This window comes from Candoia aspera, chromosome 2 (assembly GCF_035149785.1).
Source record: "Candoia aspera isolate rCanAsp1 chromosome 2, rCanAsp1.hap2, whole genome shotgun sequence".
Taxonomy (NCBI): Eukaryota; Metazoa; Chordata; class Lepidosauria; order Squamata; family Boidae; genus Candoia; species Candoia aspera.
Genome location: NC_086154.1, coordinates 105871834 through 105889827, shown reverse-complemented (window position 1 = coordinate 105889827; position 17994 = coordinate 105871834). Strand labels below are relative to the sequence as shown.

Below are 17994 nucleotides of genomic sequence, written 5' to 3'. Positions count from 1 at the left end.
AGGATATATGTGTAGCAAAATAATCAGATAAATGTCTACTCCTCATGATTACACACTGCTAAATTTTAGAATATGTTGGCGGTGCCTGCTAAAGGACCAAATGAACTTTAGTGAGACAGAGATTTCAAGACTCCAAAGATGATTGCTGTTCCATAGCACACAGCTCTTTGTAAGAATATCTTTCACCTAGCTAGATATTAACAATATCTCATATTGTGTAAAAGCATCTGGAGTGGTAGAGACTTCTATACAGTACATGCATTCACATACACGTACAGTATATGTAGAACAGGGGGCCAGGGCATGACATTCTACCTGGTTAATGGGGGAGGTAGTTCACCAAGAGGGAGTTGGCCCACTTCACAATTGATCTGAGGGCCACTGCTTTGCAGTAATTGATGCTCCATCAGCACAGATTTCTTTTTTTAAAAACCCAGTATGTGTATTTGGCAGTACAATAGTGTAACATGCACAGTAGACTCCTAGGAAATGCTGAACAGGACTGCAGCCTGAAATTCCATCTAGATCATCAAATTTTCAAAAGGATTTGCATACATTATTCCAATTATACTCACAATTGCCCTGCAATTAGCCTGGCTGCATCATAATCCCCTTATTACTATGAAAGAATAATTGCTGGAGCCGCTCCCTGCATATTCCCAGCCAGGATAACTGTGGCCTTCGGAATCTCCCACTGGCCTCAGGAGCAGAACAGCAGCTGGGAAGAATGCACCGGAGTCTGGCATGCCTTCCAAAAGGGAGGACAGTGCACTTTCCTCCCTTAAATCACTTCCTGGAAAGTGTGTTGGTGCTCTGATGAATCAAGTAACCATCCTCCTTCATGATACACTTCTATCTGAAATCTTTGGAAAGGTCTGAAAGCAGCAGCATGAATTACAATAAGCCTGGTAACATTAGAAAAAGAGGCGAGGAGGGTGGGAAAGGTCAAGGTGGTTAGAAGGGAGGAAGAAACACATTAAAAATGACATTTCAGTTCTGACTTTCTCTGACCCAACTTCACAACCTGAGGCCACTGGGTTTCTCCCCTCTCTTGAGCAGAGCTTTGCTCCGCTGTTGCCAGTGGATAGACAGCACCTATCAGACCTTCTCTGACTTTTCAGCAGCTAAGCTGAGTTGAAGCTAGTTAGTATTGGAATAGGAGATCAACAAAAAATCTCAGCGCTGTTGGCTACATTGGGACAGAAACAATGGCAATCCATTTCTGTGCTGTTACCAAGATGCATCAATGTAGTCCCCAACAAAGAAGATCAGCTCAAACTATCCCAAAGGGTGAGCACCAAGCATTAGCCAAATGGTCTTGACAGCATAAAGCAGATTCTCTCACCCAAGTGCTCTTCAAATGCATCTGGGAATAATAGGATTTTTTGTCCAACATATCTGGAAGGTACCAGCTGGAGGAAGACTGACATAAGCCCCTCCTGCAAGTAGAGAATGCTCCAGGATAACCAAAGGAAACTCTTCAAGTAAGCAGTCAACAGATTCAGACACAGCTTAATAGCTACTGGCTTATCAGTTAGATAGAAAAAGAGAATTAGTCCAACTTAAAGAGGCAATCCTCAGTCAGACACAAGTAACTCCACTAAAAGGCTCATGACACAGTTTTTGAGGAAATGCTTACTTTCAAGGAAGGGAAGTCTTTAGAGGTTAAGAGATGCAGGAGATGTGTGTGTGTACAGTATATATACACATATATACATACACACACATACATAAAGACACACACACACACACACACACACTGTGCAGCCATGATGATAGAAACAGAGTTTATTTTTTCGCAATAGTGAAACTACCTCCACTTCTACTGCTATCAGCCCAACATGCCCAACTCTGCAGTATCATTGACAGATTAATGTTTCAATTACTTCAATGATGGTTGAATCACCAGCTTTCTGTTTTTCCCCAGACTGACTAGCTTTCACATTATTTATTACTTCTGTACAGGGTGCTGCATATAAGTTTACCCAAACATTCTTTCATAACTTCTTTATAGACGAAAAGAGCAGCAGAATCAATAACAAGCAAGTTCTGAGGATAAGGATAAGGATGGACTTTGTACAGTGCAAATTCCAAAGCCGTAAGCACATTGAATGCTGCCGTTCAGGCCCAAGGCATTTCCAGCCTGAAGGAAGAGAAGAAGACATCCCCTTCTGCCATTTTCATTTCCGCAAATCAGCTAGATTGGCAATTGACTCCAACTTCAACACGGCTGTATGAAAGGTCAGTACTCATTTTGTATGGCACATAAAGCCCATCTGTCCAACATTATCCTGCCACTCTTACGTTCTGGTTGGCCACCTAATGATAGGTCCTCTATAGCCAGAAAACAATCAGTACTCTGCAAACCATGAGAAGTGATTTTCTCTAAATTTGACCCACATGAAGAATAACTACATTCAGAGAAGAAAGGGCATTTCCAAAATAGCTCTCCTATTCAGTAATATACATCGGTACGCAGTTCCAATAAAGAATTCCATGAGAACATAAGAACCTCTAGTTTTTCTTGCCATGTTTGTAAAGTAAATAGGCAAAGAGATGTTTTAATCTTCTGGTATAGTGAACACAAAGCCATGTCTGTTGAGTACATCTGAAACACACTGTGCTTTGTCCACAGGCCAGAAGAGGCCCTGGGATTTAAAAGAGTTTGCCAAAGGTGCATGAGTCAAGACACTGGCAGAGACCAAAGTGAACTCTTGACTCTCTGTGACCCACTTATTGATGATCCTAAAGAATAACATGAAAAACCTCAGTATTTCATTGAGTATTTTCATTCCAGCATCTATGAGCCAGTTCAAATATTCTTTGACACTCCAGGTTCTGTCTGAGGTTACAATGCTATACTATACGGTTAAACAATGGTATTTGCAATCATAAGATATGGACATGGCCACCAACTTAGATGGCTTGAGTAGATTATAAGATTACCAGTTATTACTACTCATGACAATAGCTGTGTCCTGCTTGTGGCCTATCAATAGCCACCCTGGCTGGCCATTGTAGACAGAAGGAATGTCTGATAAGATGGTTCTTTGGTTACATCCAACAGGGCTCCCTAATGTCCTTATTTTTAATGAGTTCTATTATACCAGGGATGAGTGAGATTGATGGGGAGAATGCAGTGAGAGCAGAAGGATATAGACCTGAGGTCACCTGTCCACCAGTTCCCCAAACAGAAGCCAGGTGTCAAGTGACCAATGAATGGATTCAAAAACAAGAAGGTTCAAGTGACTTCTGGGATAGAAATCAAATGAATTAAATAACATAAACAAAACAATCATGTGCTTTATTCTGTGGCCAAGTCCAAGCTTCAACATGGCAAGAAAGCTGGAAGTCAGCAGAAATGCAAAAGAGAAGTATTATACTTTCCTTATGTCCTCCCCCTTAATGGAAAGCCCATGGACCTTTCAGATGTAGTCTGGCTGGATTAGCCATTTCCTTTCCACTACTGACTCAGTCCCCTCCATTCCTAACTAAGGGCATAAAAGTTTCTTTTGCTCCATTATGCCCTGCAGGCCCCAAAGGGCCTATGACCCTGAGCCACATGCTAAGGCAATGAGTCATCATGTGGACCTTATACCATGAGCCGGGAAGAGAGAGAGGTTTCTCTTCTTGTCCTCCTTCCCCTTGGAAGTCTAGAAGTTCTGTACCCTTCACCAACCACATGTTCCTCCCCAGCTCCAGCTCCTGGCCCTGATTTGGCAGCTGTACTCTTTAGATTTTCTGGCTTGCTAGAAGGTGGTTCCCCAGCAAATGCCCTTCCTCCAGGCTAGTTCAGGTCTGAAAAGGTAAGCATTTGAAATCATCTGAAACTAATAAAGTCTGAGGATGCCGTTCCTGAAAGCTGAGCTATTACTCACTGGAGAGAGAGCGATGGTCATATTGGATAGACAGGACAAGGCACTGATCAGCCAAGGAGCCTAGGAAAGAGGTGGAGGCAGAGCTGGGTAAAACAGTTGCTTCTGCAGAATATATTCCAGAGGAAGAAGCACAAGGGATAAAATGAAGTCCTCAATCTTTGAAAGGAAAGGAATTGGGGTCTGAGTCTCCTGCAACATATGAAGGGGACTGGGAGACAGCGCACAGAAGCACAGGCTATCAGTTATTTGGAGTTGGAATCCTGAGGCTGAATAAAGGAAGTAACATTGTGGTAATAAGATTTTGAAGCCATTTGTATGAACATCTCCTGCACTTTCCCCCTGCATGTACCCATGAGTGGTCAATCACTCCATGGCAATCCAGAGTGGCCATTTCTTTCATGGCTGGGGTTCCATACCCAAGCAAATTGCTATGGAAAATTTTGCATAGGATACCCCAGAATTAACAGCAGTATTTTCTTGAACCAAACAACAGAGCAGGAAGGGCCCCTTTACAATGGTATGCAGTGTCCAAGGGGGATGCAACAAAGGCATGTTAAATTCTTTAGCATCCTCTGGATGTTCTCCAGATTGCTGGAACCCAACTCCCATCAGTCCCATGCTGGGTTAGAGAGATGGGAACCATAACCAACACTCTGAGTGATCGCTGGATGGGAGAAGGCTGCTGTAGTCAGTGCTGTCTTTCCATGGATATCTAGTCGTGAGGCTCTGAAACAAAAAACCTGGTTTTCATTTTTACAAAGACTTGGGCTTAAACCAGGATTCAAGCCAGTGATTTCCCCATTTTCTGTTCTTTCTGCCCTTCCCCCAAAGCCTCTGAGGCAGAAGAATAATTGCAAACATACTTATGGCTGGAATGGACACAGAGAGCCCTGCCTGGATCCCTCCCCCTCCTCCCCACCTGATCACATTTCATTCCAGTTAACTTGATATGGGTCCTCTTTATCCTGTTGCCAATGCCACAAACGTACTGCAGTTGGACGGGGGCGGGGGGATACTCTGCTTTAGATCCTGAAATACCCTTAGTGAACTCTCACACACATACACCAAAGGCAAAAAGAAATCCCAGTATTATGAACAGTCTCAGAAACGCTATATAAGGACAAAGGAAAACTAAGAGGCTGATAATGGCATTCATCATGCAGCGCACACACACGCACACACACGCACAGCATCCAACTCCCATTTTTAAAATCACATCTGCCATAGGCTGAAAAAAAACAGGGGCCTGAACTTTCAGATGCAATGCACAGTGAGTTATTTATCCGGTATTGGTGTTTACATACACTCAGCAGGAAAGGCATAGATATGAAGACATACATTATTGGGGTAATTTGTTCAGGCTGCAAAAGGCATTTATTCCTTGATTCATAGCTTTGATTTCTTTCTGCACAAAGCTCAATTAGACTGTGGTTCTTCGTGCTCCTCTCTTTCCCACGGCTTAATGAGCAATCTGCTGCTCTTTCTGTGTTTGTCACACTGCCCAAATTTGAGCCACATTAGCGGCCCCTTTCGAGTCCTCAGCTCAAGGCAACCATTTGCTTGATTCAGTAAACACAGGGATTCTAATCTGTCATTTTTGCAAAAGTCACTGATGTTTTGCACATGGCAAGACAGTATTTTGATATTTGCCCTGGGATACACACATTAATCAATAAAAATGAGGCAGGAAGAAAGAAGAAAGTCAAATCACCTGCATTGTTGCATTGTTAAACATAGAAGTCAACATTTCAGAATCGGAAAAAGGGACATGTGCAATGTGTGTGTGTGTGTGTGTGTATACTATACATACACCACACACACACACACACTGCTCTTCCCTCCCCCACCTCAGTACAGGTAGTCCTCACTTAACAACCATTTGTTTAGCAATGGTTCAGACTTACAACGGTGTTGAAAAACTTACGACCAGTTCTCACACTTATGACCATCACCGCAGCCCTGTGGCCACATGACCATGATTTGGGCACTTGGCAACCAGTTCACATTTATGACCATCGCAGCATCCCGTGGTCATGTGATCATCATTTTCAACCTTCCTGGCCAGCTTCTGGCAAACAAAATCAGTGGAGAACCACGTAATTCACTTAAAGACCATGTGGTTTGCTTAATGACCATGGTGATTCACTTAATGGCCACCATAAGAAAGGTCATAAAATTGGGTTGGATTTGCTTAATGACCACTTCACTTAATAATCGAAATGCCAGTCCCAATTGTGGTCATTAAGTGAGGACGATCTCTACTTGTTTTTTGTTCAAGCCCTAACATGATACTTTTAAAAGTAAAACCAAACAAGCCTTCAAATAATTATTTCTTCCCATTTATGGCCTTCTGCATATACAGTACCAGGATGGGATACCTTTAATAGTTCAGTTCCGGTAAAGGTTTCAAGGGCCACATTCTGATGTTGATGGGGCCAAAGGTAAGGCTACAGCTCCCTTCCCTAAAAGACTCTCCCAACATCAACCAGGGCACCAGTTGCGTATATCACTTCCCTCTACTCTACTATGCAAGGGGATTAGTCCTGGCATGTCTTCTGAGAAATGAGTTTCATTAAATTCAGCGCAGTTTATTCTTAGGAACACAAGTATTATGGCCTCTTACAGATAATTAAACAATAAACTTGCCCCATCAATTATGCAGGTTCTTCTGCTCTCTCCTCATTCTACCCACTTTTCTTTCTGGGCAAGACAAAACCATCTGTGGAAGTGTTGTTTTCCTAGAGAGTTTTTAGATAGCTTGCAATCCTATATGTGCCTATTCAGTTGTGAGTCCATTGAAATTCAGTGAGGCTTACCCAGGTAAAGCACTAGCAGGATTGTAGCCCTTGAACAGAATGGAACAATGCAAGCAGAATCAGCCAGCATTAGCAGCAGCTTTAAAACAAAAATGCCTTCCCTACTTCCCTTCCACCCTGTTCTGACGACTGGGTTATTAAATAATATATTAATGAAGTATTACCAGGAAAAAACACTTCTTCGTTTTTGCGATTCAGATTATTGATTTGTAACTAATGTTAACTCTACCAAAGATAGCTAGGGCCAGCCACAAATCTCTCTGCACTAGCCATTGCTCATGCAGATAGTAAACTCCTGGAATCTGGGATGCAAAGGGAGTCATAAACTGCATATGGGAGGCAATTAACCAGGGCTGTTCATTTACCATTATCAGGTTGTCTTTACCCTTAACTGGTTGCAAAAAGATCATGATTCCAACAAGATAAACCTTCCACCGATAAAATGTACATCAAATGAGCAAACCTTGCAGTTCCCTACTGGGGGGTAGGAGAGAAATAGGAGCAAAATAGTCCCCCTCCATTCCACCTGTGTGAGTCAACTGCACTGAACTTACTTCAGTACTGGGGATGGGTTAGAGTCCACCATTACACATGAGGTTGCTGGGCTAGCTAGCCGAGGAAAACTATGCGGGACGTGCAGTATAGTTTCACCTCAAAGGGAGAGGAAGGGCCGGGTAGCTCAAGTGAGTTACCAGCAGTTGCTGCTACTGGTTCCCAGTATCTGCCTCTTGGGGCAGTTGTCTCACTTTGCCTACCAATAGGCCAGGGCCAAGTATGGAAAAATCCCCACCGGGTCTGTGGTTCTGCTTTGGCAGCTACAATGTCTGGGTCAGAGCCAAACTGGCTCAATAGTCTGGCTCCAAGACAGAAGGATTTAAGCTTTGACAGATGTGATATGCTCAGGGGGGAGAGCTCACTAGAGCTTGGATGCTTCTTTCACGCCCTCCCCTCCAGACATGATCAGCATCACACAGGCTTTCTACAGAGTGGTGCATTTTGTACAAAAGGGCAATACATACTAAAGTACTCACTGCATGTACAGAAAGTCTCCTACAACCACAACTTGTTCAGGTGGCACAAAAAGAACAGAAGAGAAGCCTGTTTCTGCAGAAACATTTCTTTCCACAAGCTTTGGGGCCTAAATAACGAAGAGGGATTGCGTTATTGCGAGGATGTGGCAGTAATGCTATACACAGGGCTTTCCTGTGACGTTTAAGTGCCATCTGTCCAGAATAAGGGAGTAAGTAAATACTATTTTAACACTGGTAGAGCTAAGTCCTCCTTCAGCTTGTCTTGCTCATGGGCTGGAGACCAGGTGAAGACAACATCACGGGAATATGATAGGAAGAAACGATGCTGCCAGGGCATGTTTGTTCTGTGGTTAAAGTTTAAATGTGGAAAGACCCTTCAAGGTATTTTCTTCCTTATTCCAATGCTGTGTGACAGCAGCCTCCTGGGGTATAAAATCTGTTAAACTTTGCTGCTTTGGAGGGAGGACAGAAACCTGCAATGATCTGAAGCAGAGGCAACCAAGACCGGATAGGGATCGGCAATGAGGATTGGCAATGAGAGTCGCCAATTTAATGCCAGTAGAGTTTTCTGCTGACTCAAGGATGGGTGGGGAAGACTTCGGTTCAGTGGTAGGAAAGGGCTATACATGAGTCGTGTAGACTTCTTGGTGGGAAACTGGATGTCAATACAGTATATCTGTTGCCTACTACAGATGTCCCCAGTCTTTTTGTAAATAAGAATATCTCCAGGTAATTGCCAGGCTCAGGGTCATTCTTGGAAAGAAAGCTTATGCTTGGGTTGGTGTTAGCATGCTTGTTCCTAAAATCAGTTGGGACACAGAGCATAGAGGATACTGAGGAATGACGGGGATCCAAGCCTCAGCGGATGAAGGCCTGGAAATTCTACGGTTTTCCAAAATGCTGATGATTTTCCCACAAAGCTCTTCCACAGCATTCTTAAAGTCCCGTCAACAGCACTTCTGTCTTCAGTCTTGTAATAGTTACCAATCTGTCATTTAGCTTTGCCTGTCCTCAGCATTCGGGGGTGGGGAGGTGGGGGAAAAGAGTCTTAGTGGCCACATCTTTTACATCTACATGTGACTATGTAATGTTATTAGAGTTTTTTTCTGAAATCTAAGCAAATATCATTTTCACTACTGCAGCAAAATAAAATAAATACTTTCACACAATCCCTTTAGTTTGACAAACGCAGCCTTGCTGTTCTCACAGCAACCATAATGCCCAGTGAAATGGTCATCAGATTGTTTCATCTATGCAACTTGGATTATGGGTCATCAACCACATCTAGCTGCAAGGCATAATGCAATCACTCATATCCTGCCATATTTTAAAAGGTCTTGATGAATCAGTCTATAACTCACCACACATTATGTGTTTTTACAGAAAAGCAATTCACAAGTAACCCACAGTATCACAAATATGGAACAGGCAAAACTCGATGAACCATAAAACCTTTAAAATGTAATGCTTTATCTGTGATTTTTATACAAAGCAAAGGGTGAGGGGGAGAAGCAAATTCTCAGGATTAAAAAACTTTGAAACTGTAACATAGCAATAGACTTGAATAGCCTTGGATTTTCAGGAGGGTTCGCACAATCAGAGGTAGAATTAGCCTTTTACAGACATTAACTTCACATGTAAACTGAATGCCCGGAATGGAATTTTTCCCACTAGTCCTATGCTCCATCCTCCATCCATTCATTCAGTAAAAGATTCAGTACAAATACAGCTATCTGGATGTAGGCTCTTCTACACAATGTGCAATCCTGCATGCTTAAGATCAACATCAAATGGATATACCCATGCAGAGTTGAATATGCATAAGAATTACTTTCAAAGCTTCTGCTGAAACCAGAGGGGTCATGGGGAAAGCCAGACAGCTCAACTTTCACATAAGACCTGTGACCTCTTCACAGGGAGAAGCTGAAAGAACTAGAGTGTTGTTGGCAAAGGTGCTGCTAGTTACCCTAGTGGCTTGTATTGAACTATTGCATATTAAATAAATCACACTTGTATCATTAATGAATATTAACAATTTTGAATTCAAAGAACCTGACATACAGTAGCCTGCAATGATTAGAAGTTCCTTATGAAGTAGCATATCATGATCTTCACATCACAGATGAGGATCCAATATTAAGTTCTAAGACAGAGGGGAGATCCAAGCCCACCCCCCTGTTCAATATTTTAGGCCTCTGTTACACCATCTCTCAAACTCTAGAGAGTCTTTGGTCCTTATGAAAATGGGTAAATACTCATTAGGTTCTTCAGAGCCATGACACTGGGGAATACTGGTAAAACCTTTAAAATAAAGGCCATCTGGCAACCCTGAGGCAGACAAGACATGCTTATTCCATTGTATGACTCAGGAGTGGTACTGAGGAATGCTTTGAAGTGGTTCAGACCAAAGGAGGCAGAATTTAAAAATGAGAAAGTCAAGAATACATCACAGTAGCTCTGAAGAGGCAAGTATATAGCCCACCACATGCCTTAATTTGTCCTCCATCTCTGAAATATCACAGATGGGCCAAGCAAACCCAGCCCTCTGGTTTGCTTCTGATTTGGTTTTGTCCTTTCCAAGCTCACCATCACAAAGGCCATACACAGTCTTAAAAAAGCAAACTGAACGGCAAACCATATAAAAGGAAACTGCCCGCCCAGTGATTTGTAAGGCAGTCTCTCAAGATAACTAATTAAAACCAAGGATCATGTCAATATCCAAATAAATTACCCAATCATACTTCATTTTAAGCCACAATTCAATATGGAATGAGTGAAACTCAGTAATAAAACATGAGATAGAGGAAGATGTGCCATCTTTAGGTAGAACAGGAAAGACCTGTGTGAAATCTTGGAGAATGACTATCATGTGCAGAAGCTACTGAGCTGGTCCTCAGAATGTCAGTGTGGTGAAATGAGTCCCATCATCTCTATTCAGCATAACACTGTTTGAGAACGATGGATTTTGTGGAAGAACCCAGACTGGTTAGGCTACTGTAGATATATTTATTCCAGGCATTTATGGTTAAGCTTCAGTACAGAAAAATCAAGAAAAACTGCTAACCTAGTCAGAGGATTCATACTAAGCTACATTTGTGTGAACTAGACCCTTCAGCTAAGGTCTAACATGCACAAGTTTTCATTGTAGGGCAGGACAGATTAGAGAAATAACACATGGTCTTATTTTTCTTGGGAACATTTATAAGCAGTCCTGAAGCCTCTCTGATACCCACCTCAGTCTGCACTGGTCTGCTCTTAACCATCAGAGCACACATATAATAAAGGTCTTTACTTATAGTAAAGGTGTTGCAATACAAGATTAATCTCTGGATGACACCAAATTGCCCACACCTGGACAATATAACTAGCCAGCAAGGTCACACTTCATTTGCAGTAGAAAGCATCTGCTTTGGTCACTTTCTATTTCTCTCATTCAGAGCAAAAAAGCCAGGCGGAGGCTATATATAAAGCTGCCATGTAGTGGACACTATTTTCTTTATGTCAACATCCCAAACTACATCTGTCTCAAATAACCGTACTAAATGAAACAGGGAGGCATTGAATCTCTCCCTTACACACTTGTGTTTGTGTACCAGTTACACAGGACTACACTTCCCTAGAAGGAGCAGGTTCACAATCTGGGAGTTCCTTGATCCTCAGATGGTACTGGATTTGCAGGTGGGAGCTGTGGAGAGAGTAGTCCTTTACACAGTTAAGGCTGTGTGCCAGCTGTGACCCTTCTCAAATGAATGATATTTGGTGACAGTGATCTATGCCTTGGTTACATCCTGACTTCCCTACTACAACATACTCTACAGGGGGTTACTTGTAAAAAAAACATCTGGAATGTGAAATTGGCACATTTATTGGTGCAAAACACTAAAATATAGTGTTAAAAGCATTCAACACTTAAAACAGCAAGCCATCTACCATGGCAATGCCACTCACTGGGTCAGCTAAATCTCCACATCCCCAAATACATTCCTGAAGAGCTGAGTCTTTATGGCCCTTTCACCTTCATAAGGTGAAGAGGACTAGATATCTAGAAGTAAGCTGTTCATGAAAGGGAGGCCATCACCAAGAAGGCTTACTCCCCAGATCCCTGCAGATGGCATTCTCTTAAAGGGACCCTCAGCAAGCCCTCTCTTCCTGATCTCCCTGGGTGGGCAGTTTCAATCTGGAGAGGGTAGTCTTATGTAGACCTAGGTCCTGAGTCATGATGGGCTTTACAGGTGACAGTCAGCATCTTCCAGTTGCACCTGGAGACTAACTGGCAACCCAAAGTAGCATGTTACCTGAGCAAATTTTGATCTACCCATAACCACATGGGCAACTACTTGCGCCAACTGAAGCGTCTGCATGGTCTCATGGTCTTCAAGGGCAGCCCCATGTAGCGTGAATTGAAATATTGACAAGGGCATGAGTTATCATGCCCAAAGTTTCAAAATCCAGAAATGGCTACAATTGGCACATGAGATGTAATTGCACAAAGGCTCTCCTGCTACAGCCTCAACTTGCTAACAAATGAAAAGTAAAAGGATCACACGATGGTTATACTGAAATACCTAGTTCTTTATTGAGCAGAGTGTTTAAAGGACTGCCTCTCCTAATATGGACCTGCCCAGTAATTAAGGTGAGTCCCTTTTGAAGATACTCATGCTGTCGGAGGTCACTGATCTGGCACTAGGAGAAGGTTGCCTTCTATCTGGCTGTCTGGCTAGGAAAAGCATTAGCGGACCAATTCTCCAAGCATTTCAAAAAACCTGTAAATATATCTCTCTTTCAGCAGAATTTTAACAGTTATTTGACTTCACTATTAATAGCATTTATTTTTCAATTGTTTGTGTTACATTAAATTTGGTTAGCCACCTTGAGCATCCATCTATGCAGAAAGGATGAGTGAATGAAGGCTTTGTGATTTATTAAATGTTTTATGACATCTTTGATTTTGCTGTCACAGTATAATAAAGTGGTGCATCATTTACACAGCTCCCCTGTGTGGTGAACCGTTGAACTGTAACTTTTTGGTGAAATACTGCCAGGCCCTGCCTGGATTGGTTCTGGCCGTCCAGACTAGCCACCAGATTATATTGAGTAGAAAGACTTCCTGTTCCATTTGAGCTTTATGTAAGCAATATCCTAAACTCTGAAACATTCCTATATTTTGACTACTCTTGCATCAGGATTACTGACTGCACAGGGCTTCAGACATGATTCCAAAAAGGTGCTTTGGAGCATGCCTTAATGCAAATGAGGCAACTATCTGCAATTCTTTAAAGCAGCCACATCTTTTTCCCAGATTTGCTTTTAGTGGCCAATGCAACTGTCATGTGATCCTGAGAAAAGGTGTGGCTGCTTTAAAGAGTACACATCCGCTTGTGCTCCGAAGCACATTTTTGGAACCGAAACTGACTCGTTATATAGGCCTCCTGATTTGTCATTCAGTCCTGCCTCAGACTTCCTATCTTGCTAATTTACTATTCAGTCCCAATTACTGACTCATTCCACAGCTCCTCATTCCTTGTTTATCCCATCCACAATTCAGTCCTGACACACAAGCACGTAGTAGAATACTAATAGGGTTCCTAGTAGGAAGGGTTCAGCTTAATAACTGTAGTGGTGGAGCCAGAGCTTAAGGCACGGGTTCTTCCAGCCTAGAAGCTCACAAATGACCATCCAGAGTAACAGATAATAAAAGATTAGCAAATAGGCTCAGGCCTAGTACCTGGATTGCACTTGCGGGCAAATGCGGCTGACAGTGCTTGCTGTGGTATATTTTTTCTTTTTTTCTTATTTTTCAAGATATTTTCCAAACATGGAGTGGGTGGTTAGATATATACTGGAAATACCTGCACCATTGTATCAGTGGAACCTGATCAACACAAATGCAGAAATTAAAGAACACACCAGTCATTGGTGGTCATACAAACAAATGCTATCTATAGCAGATCCTCATATCTTACCAAACTCAATTCCATTTGAGGAGTGCATTTCAACAGAAAACCAGTAATTATCTGATCCTGTGTCTGCCATTTTCCCTTGATACAGACCTCATCAAGTTCCTTTTCTGCTCCTTTTGGCTCATAATGATAAAACGTTCAGGGTTACAGCTTTATTTATACTTTATACAATTGTGCATTTTTGCAAATTGGCTGAACAGGACCTATAATCCCCTCCTGGAGATAAAAGCATACAGAAAAAATGCAAATAAGGACACTTATTTAATAGGAGACATGGAGACATGCTTGCCACATAGGATTACTTAATTCTCCCTAACTGTTTAAAAGAGGGAGAGAGGATAAAGTAGGATGGTAGCATCCATCCAGGCTAATCAGTTTAGCTCAGTCTGCTATGCTAGCTGGGAATTTTGGGAGTCGCAGTCCCAATGCATACTGAGCACTGCAGAATGAAAAATGTTTATTGAATATGTTAGTGCTGCCTAAATCAGGAAGAAAGATATATTCCCTGAAGCAATAGCCCTGCTGCTAGATCCATGTAAATGTGCAGCTCAAACTGTTATTCCTCCACAGAGCCCAGATTAGACCAGAGCTGAGTTCAGTTTTCCTTTGCCACTGTTGCACTCCACCCTTGCTTGGTGGTTTCCTCTAGAGCATGTGGTTTTGCTTCCAGTGTGAATACCCAACAGACAAAGTCAGCAACGCCCAGGAGAGCTGAATGACTTCGCAGCTAGTGTTTCACCCATGCCTGGAGAAAATACAGGTTTCGGAGGCTGGAGGGAGACAGAGCATTCCCCACCCTGCCTGCCATTACATCCAAAAGGTAGGCTAAGTACAAATCATTGGAGCTTCATAATCTGGAAGAACAGAGCAGCAGCTTTCCTCAACAGGACTGAGTTCCAGAATTCTAGGCTGTCTAGCCATTTCTATTTTCTTGCAAATCCAGGCTAAGGCAGAACTCTCCTACACTGTTTCTTCCCCCCTTGAACAGTTGTCTTATTTAATGACTGAGAGACCAGCAGTAGACTCTCTCGAGGCATGCACCCTGATATGGGCTCAAGCATGCTGAACGTTGATTATAGTCCCACATTCTATTTGCTGTTCCATATTATTCTCCATCTATGGCTGGTGGAGGAGGAGGGATCTCACCTAAGGCTGCTTGGTGAACACATGGCAATAATGAGATGTGAGCTACAAACATCTCTGTTATCTGCTATGTCACATAAGCTCCATCTACAGTATTAACTCTCCTGTTTACAGGTAAGGTATTTTAAGACCTCAAGAGACCAGCTTAGAGATTCTTTCAACTGTTGAAAGTATTGCAGAAACAGATGTCTCATAAACCTGCCACCAGTCCAGGGCTGAAAAATAATGAACAGAGCAGCTTCAGGCTCCCAGGGAGAGTCAATAGTTGGTTATTGTGTCTACAGCTGTGACAGGTAAACAGTGGGTCCATTGTGAGCCTCTTCTTCTACTTAGCAATCAATTTACACCTTGTCTTGAGCAAGTGGACCTCTGTTGAGAACAGTGGTTTCTCAGGCACACACCATTAGCAGAAAAACACCATGTCAAATATACTTGATGATGAAATACAGGACACAAAGGCAGCAACTTTCTAGTGTAAGGTGTTACCTACCCAGGGAAAATGCATATATCCAGGACACCCTCCCCTAGCAACCATGCCCCTCTTGTTTATCAGCCAATTCTCCCTGCAGCAATATAAACATCTCCAGAGGACAAAAGGGTAGGCAGGAGAGCTTCTGCCTTTCACACAAGTTTTGGCATGAAAGTCAGTGCTAAACCACAACACAGGCAAACAAAGCAAGCAGCCAACTTCCAGAACAGAAAGGCATCCTTGAGCCAAGAGCTGGGATAGGCCTTCCCACTCCTCCCCCTCCCAAATTCCTCCGAGCCCCCCCTCCAGACTGTCCAAGTTCATGGCAAAGAGGCTCCAGGTCCATTCCTTTCTCTGGCAGATTCAAAAGCTGAAAACTAAAGGAAGCACCAAGTGGAGTCCAGACCCAGAGAACCACTTTGAACTGCCATGGGGCTGGAGCAGGGCCATCCACCTTGAGACCATCCAGGAGGGGGAAGGATGGTGGAGCTAAAGGAAGGCCATCCAGGGAGTGCTGAAGTGCCCCAAGAGCTGTGCTGAGGCTTTTCCAATACAGCCAAAGCCAAAAGGGGTGAACTGGGGAGAAAGGCAGGGGGCACCCCGTTTACATAGCCATAGCCAACTACTCTAGCCACTCACCTGTGATCCGGTCCCTCTCCATGACTGGGAGAGATATTTAGCATCCACGTGTCCCAAAGTGTATTTAACTACTTTCCCTGTGGGTGCCTTTCCCTGGATTTGCCTCTTCGTGAAAACAAAGCTAAACAAACGCTTCCAGCCGGATTTCTTCAATGGGTTGCAATCACGAGTGCCTCCAGATTACCACATTTCCGTGTGTGGATCATACGTTTCTGCTCCCAGCTGAAGCAGCTTTGGATCATTGAAATAAAGCGAGCGAAAGAGAGAGATGCCAAAGGCATGACCCAGAAAAAAAATATCGGAACGCGATTTCTCTCCCCCCCAAAAAAATATATTCCACCACGTGCAGGACTACTGAGAAACCCAATTCCCCCGCAAGACTCTCTTAAAGGCACAGCGCAAGCACTTCCTCCAGGACAACGCCGCTGGCTCGACTTGTCATTTAATATTAGCCGGAAGGCGCTCGGCAGACTCGGCTCCTTGAAACAAACGAGCAACTAATCCAGCGAGTAAACGGCGTCCTCGGATTTCTCCCTGCCTAATTCGCTGCCGCCGTTTCTCCCTCTCTCTGCCCTTCCTTTCTTTCTTTTGGCTAGAGCATTTTATAGCCCTCCAATCGGACTTATTCCTCCAGCCAGTCTGGCTTTCGAACTTGCTTAAAAAAAAAAAGCCAATTTGTACGTGCTCTGCTCTGCTGACTTCAGCCTTCGGCAGAATGAAAGAAAGAATCGCGTCTGTCCGCGCGCTACCAGGGAGGATTACAGCACTTCGTTGCTCCCTGCTGGAGAGGCTTTCTTCCTCCTCAGCCTTGGCCAGAAGCCACAGGGTTGCCTTGGCACAAGGAACTGCCTGTCGGACTTTCCCTTGTCCCGCGGGCCATTAAGGCTGAGCTGTTACAGCTGGCCTAGACGTGACAGGCAGGCAGTGCAAGCTGTCTTGCCCTGGACTGCTGGCGCAGGTATCCCCGCTCAGGCAGACCGGGCTTCCGTTGGGAGGCTCCAGGTGTGTGCCGGCCACGTGGAAATGCAACAGTGCAGTCACTGGGACCTCACTAACAAGACTGGGCATTATGGTCCATTTCAGAAAGGGGCTGCTGGGAGTTGGGGAGGCTGCTGGCACAGCAAAAAGCATTAAAGGGGATTAGGGCCGCAACTAGGGTCTGTGTCACCCCAGGGGCAAACATGGATTCTGCGCCCATTATGACACCCCCCAGCTCTCATTTTGGCACCCCATCAGCGCTGCACCCGGGGCACATGCCCCGGTTGCCCCCCTAGTTGCGGCCCCGTATGTTTTCCCTTGTGAGGTTCAGGGAAGGGACCTTGGATGTTTTTGCAGTTGTGAGGACAGCTCTATAAAGAATTGTTTTCAGCAACTGTATGAGTGCAGTCAGCACATCCAACTCTGTCAAGTCAGCCCACTGATGCCTCGGCTAGACCAACAGGAGGGGACCAGAGCACACCCTGCATCGGTGTTACTCAACCTTGGGAACTTTAAGCTGTGTGGACTTCGATTCCCAGAATTCCCCAGCCAGCATGGCTGGCTGGAGAATTCTGGGAATCGAAGTCCACACATCTTAAGTTCCCAAGGTTGAGAACCTCAGCCCTACAAGAATTATTTTTTATGTATGTATGTATGTATGTATGCATGTATTTATTTCTCAAATTTCATCGCTGCCCATCTCACCCAGAAGAGGGACTCTGGGCAGCTTACAATAAAGTTAAAATACTCTAAAACAACATAATATGTAACATATAAATATACAATATAAATATAATTGTAAAATAGGATCAAGACAACAGTACAAGATTCTAATTCAATCCGTGCATGTATGAGACTACCTTAAGGCACCACCCATCCCCAGGAATGACTACTCCCCCACTCACCCTGAGCAGGGTGGCAGAACCAGGTCTTTAACTTATTCTTATAACTTATAATTATGCTGGCCCAGTATGGATCACATAGGCAGATCTGTAGAGAATGGTGGGTTGCTGGGGGTGGGGGTGGGGGTGGGGGAAGTATTGTAAGGTACATTAGCAACTTGGGACTCAGTAAGCAAAA

At 43.7% G+C, this 17994-nt stretch overlaps 1 protein-coding gene across 2 annotated transcripts in view; it reads right to left on the bottom strand.

The window, feature by feature from the left end:
- The window catches only part of SEPTIN9 (septin 9), a 238326-nt gene that overhangs the window by 155051 nt on the left and 65281 nt on the right, over positions 1-17994 (bottom strand). The window contains exon 1 of one of the 2 annotated variants that reach the window (XM_063292843.1): positions 15937-16724. The exons of the other annotated variant lie outside the window; for it this stretch is intronic. Within the exon in view, the coding sequence (XP_063148913.1) occupies positions 15937-15958 (22 nt within the window). The 5' untranslated portion in view covers positions 15959-16724. Of the gene's footprint in view, positions 1-15936; positions 16725-17994 lie in introns of those variants that run through there. 2 annotated transcript variants of the gene reach the window in all.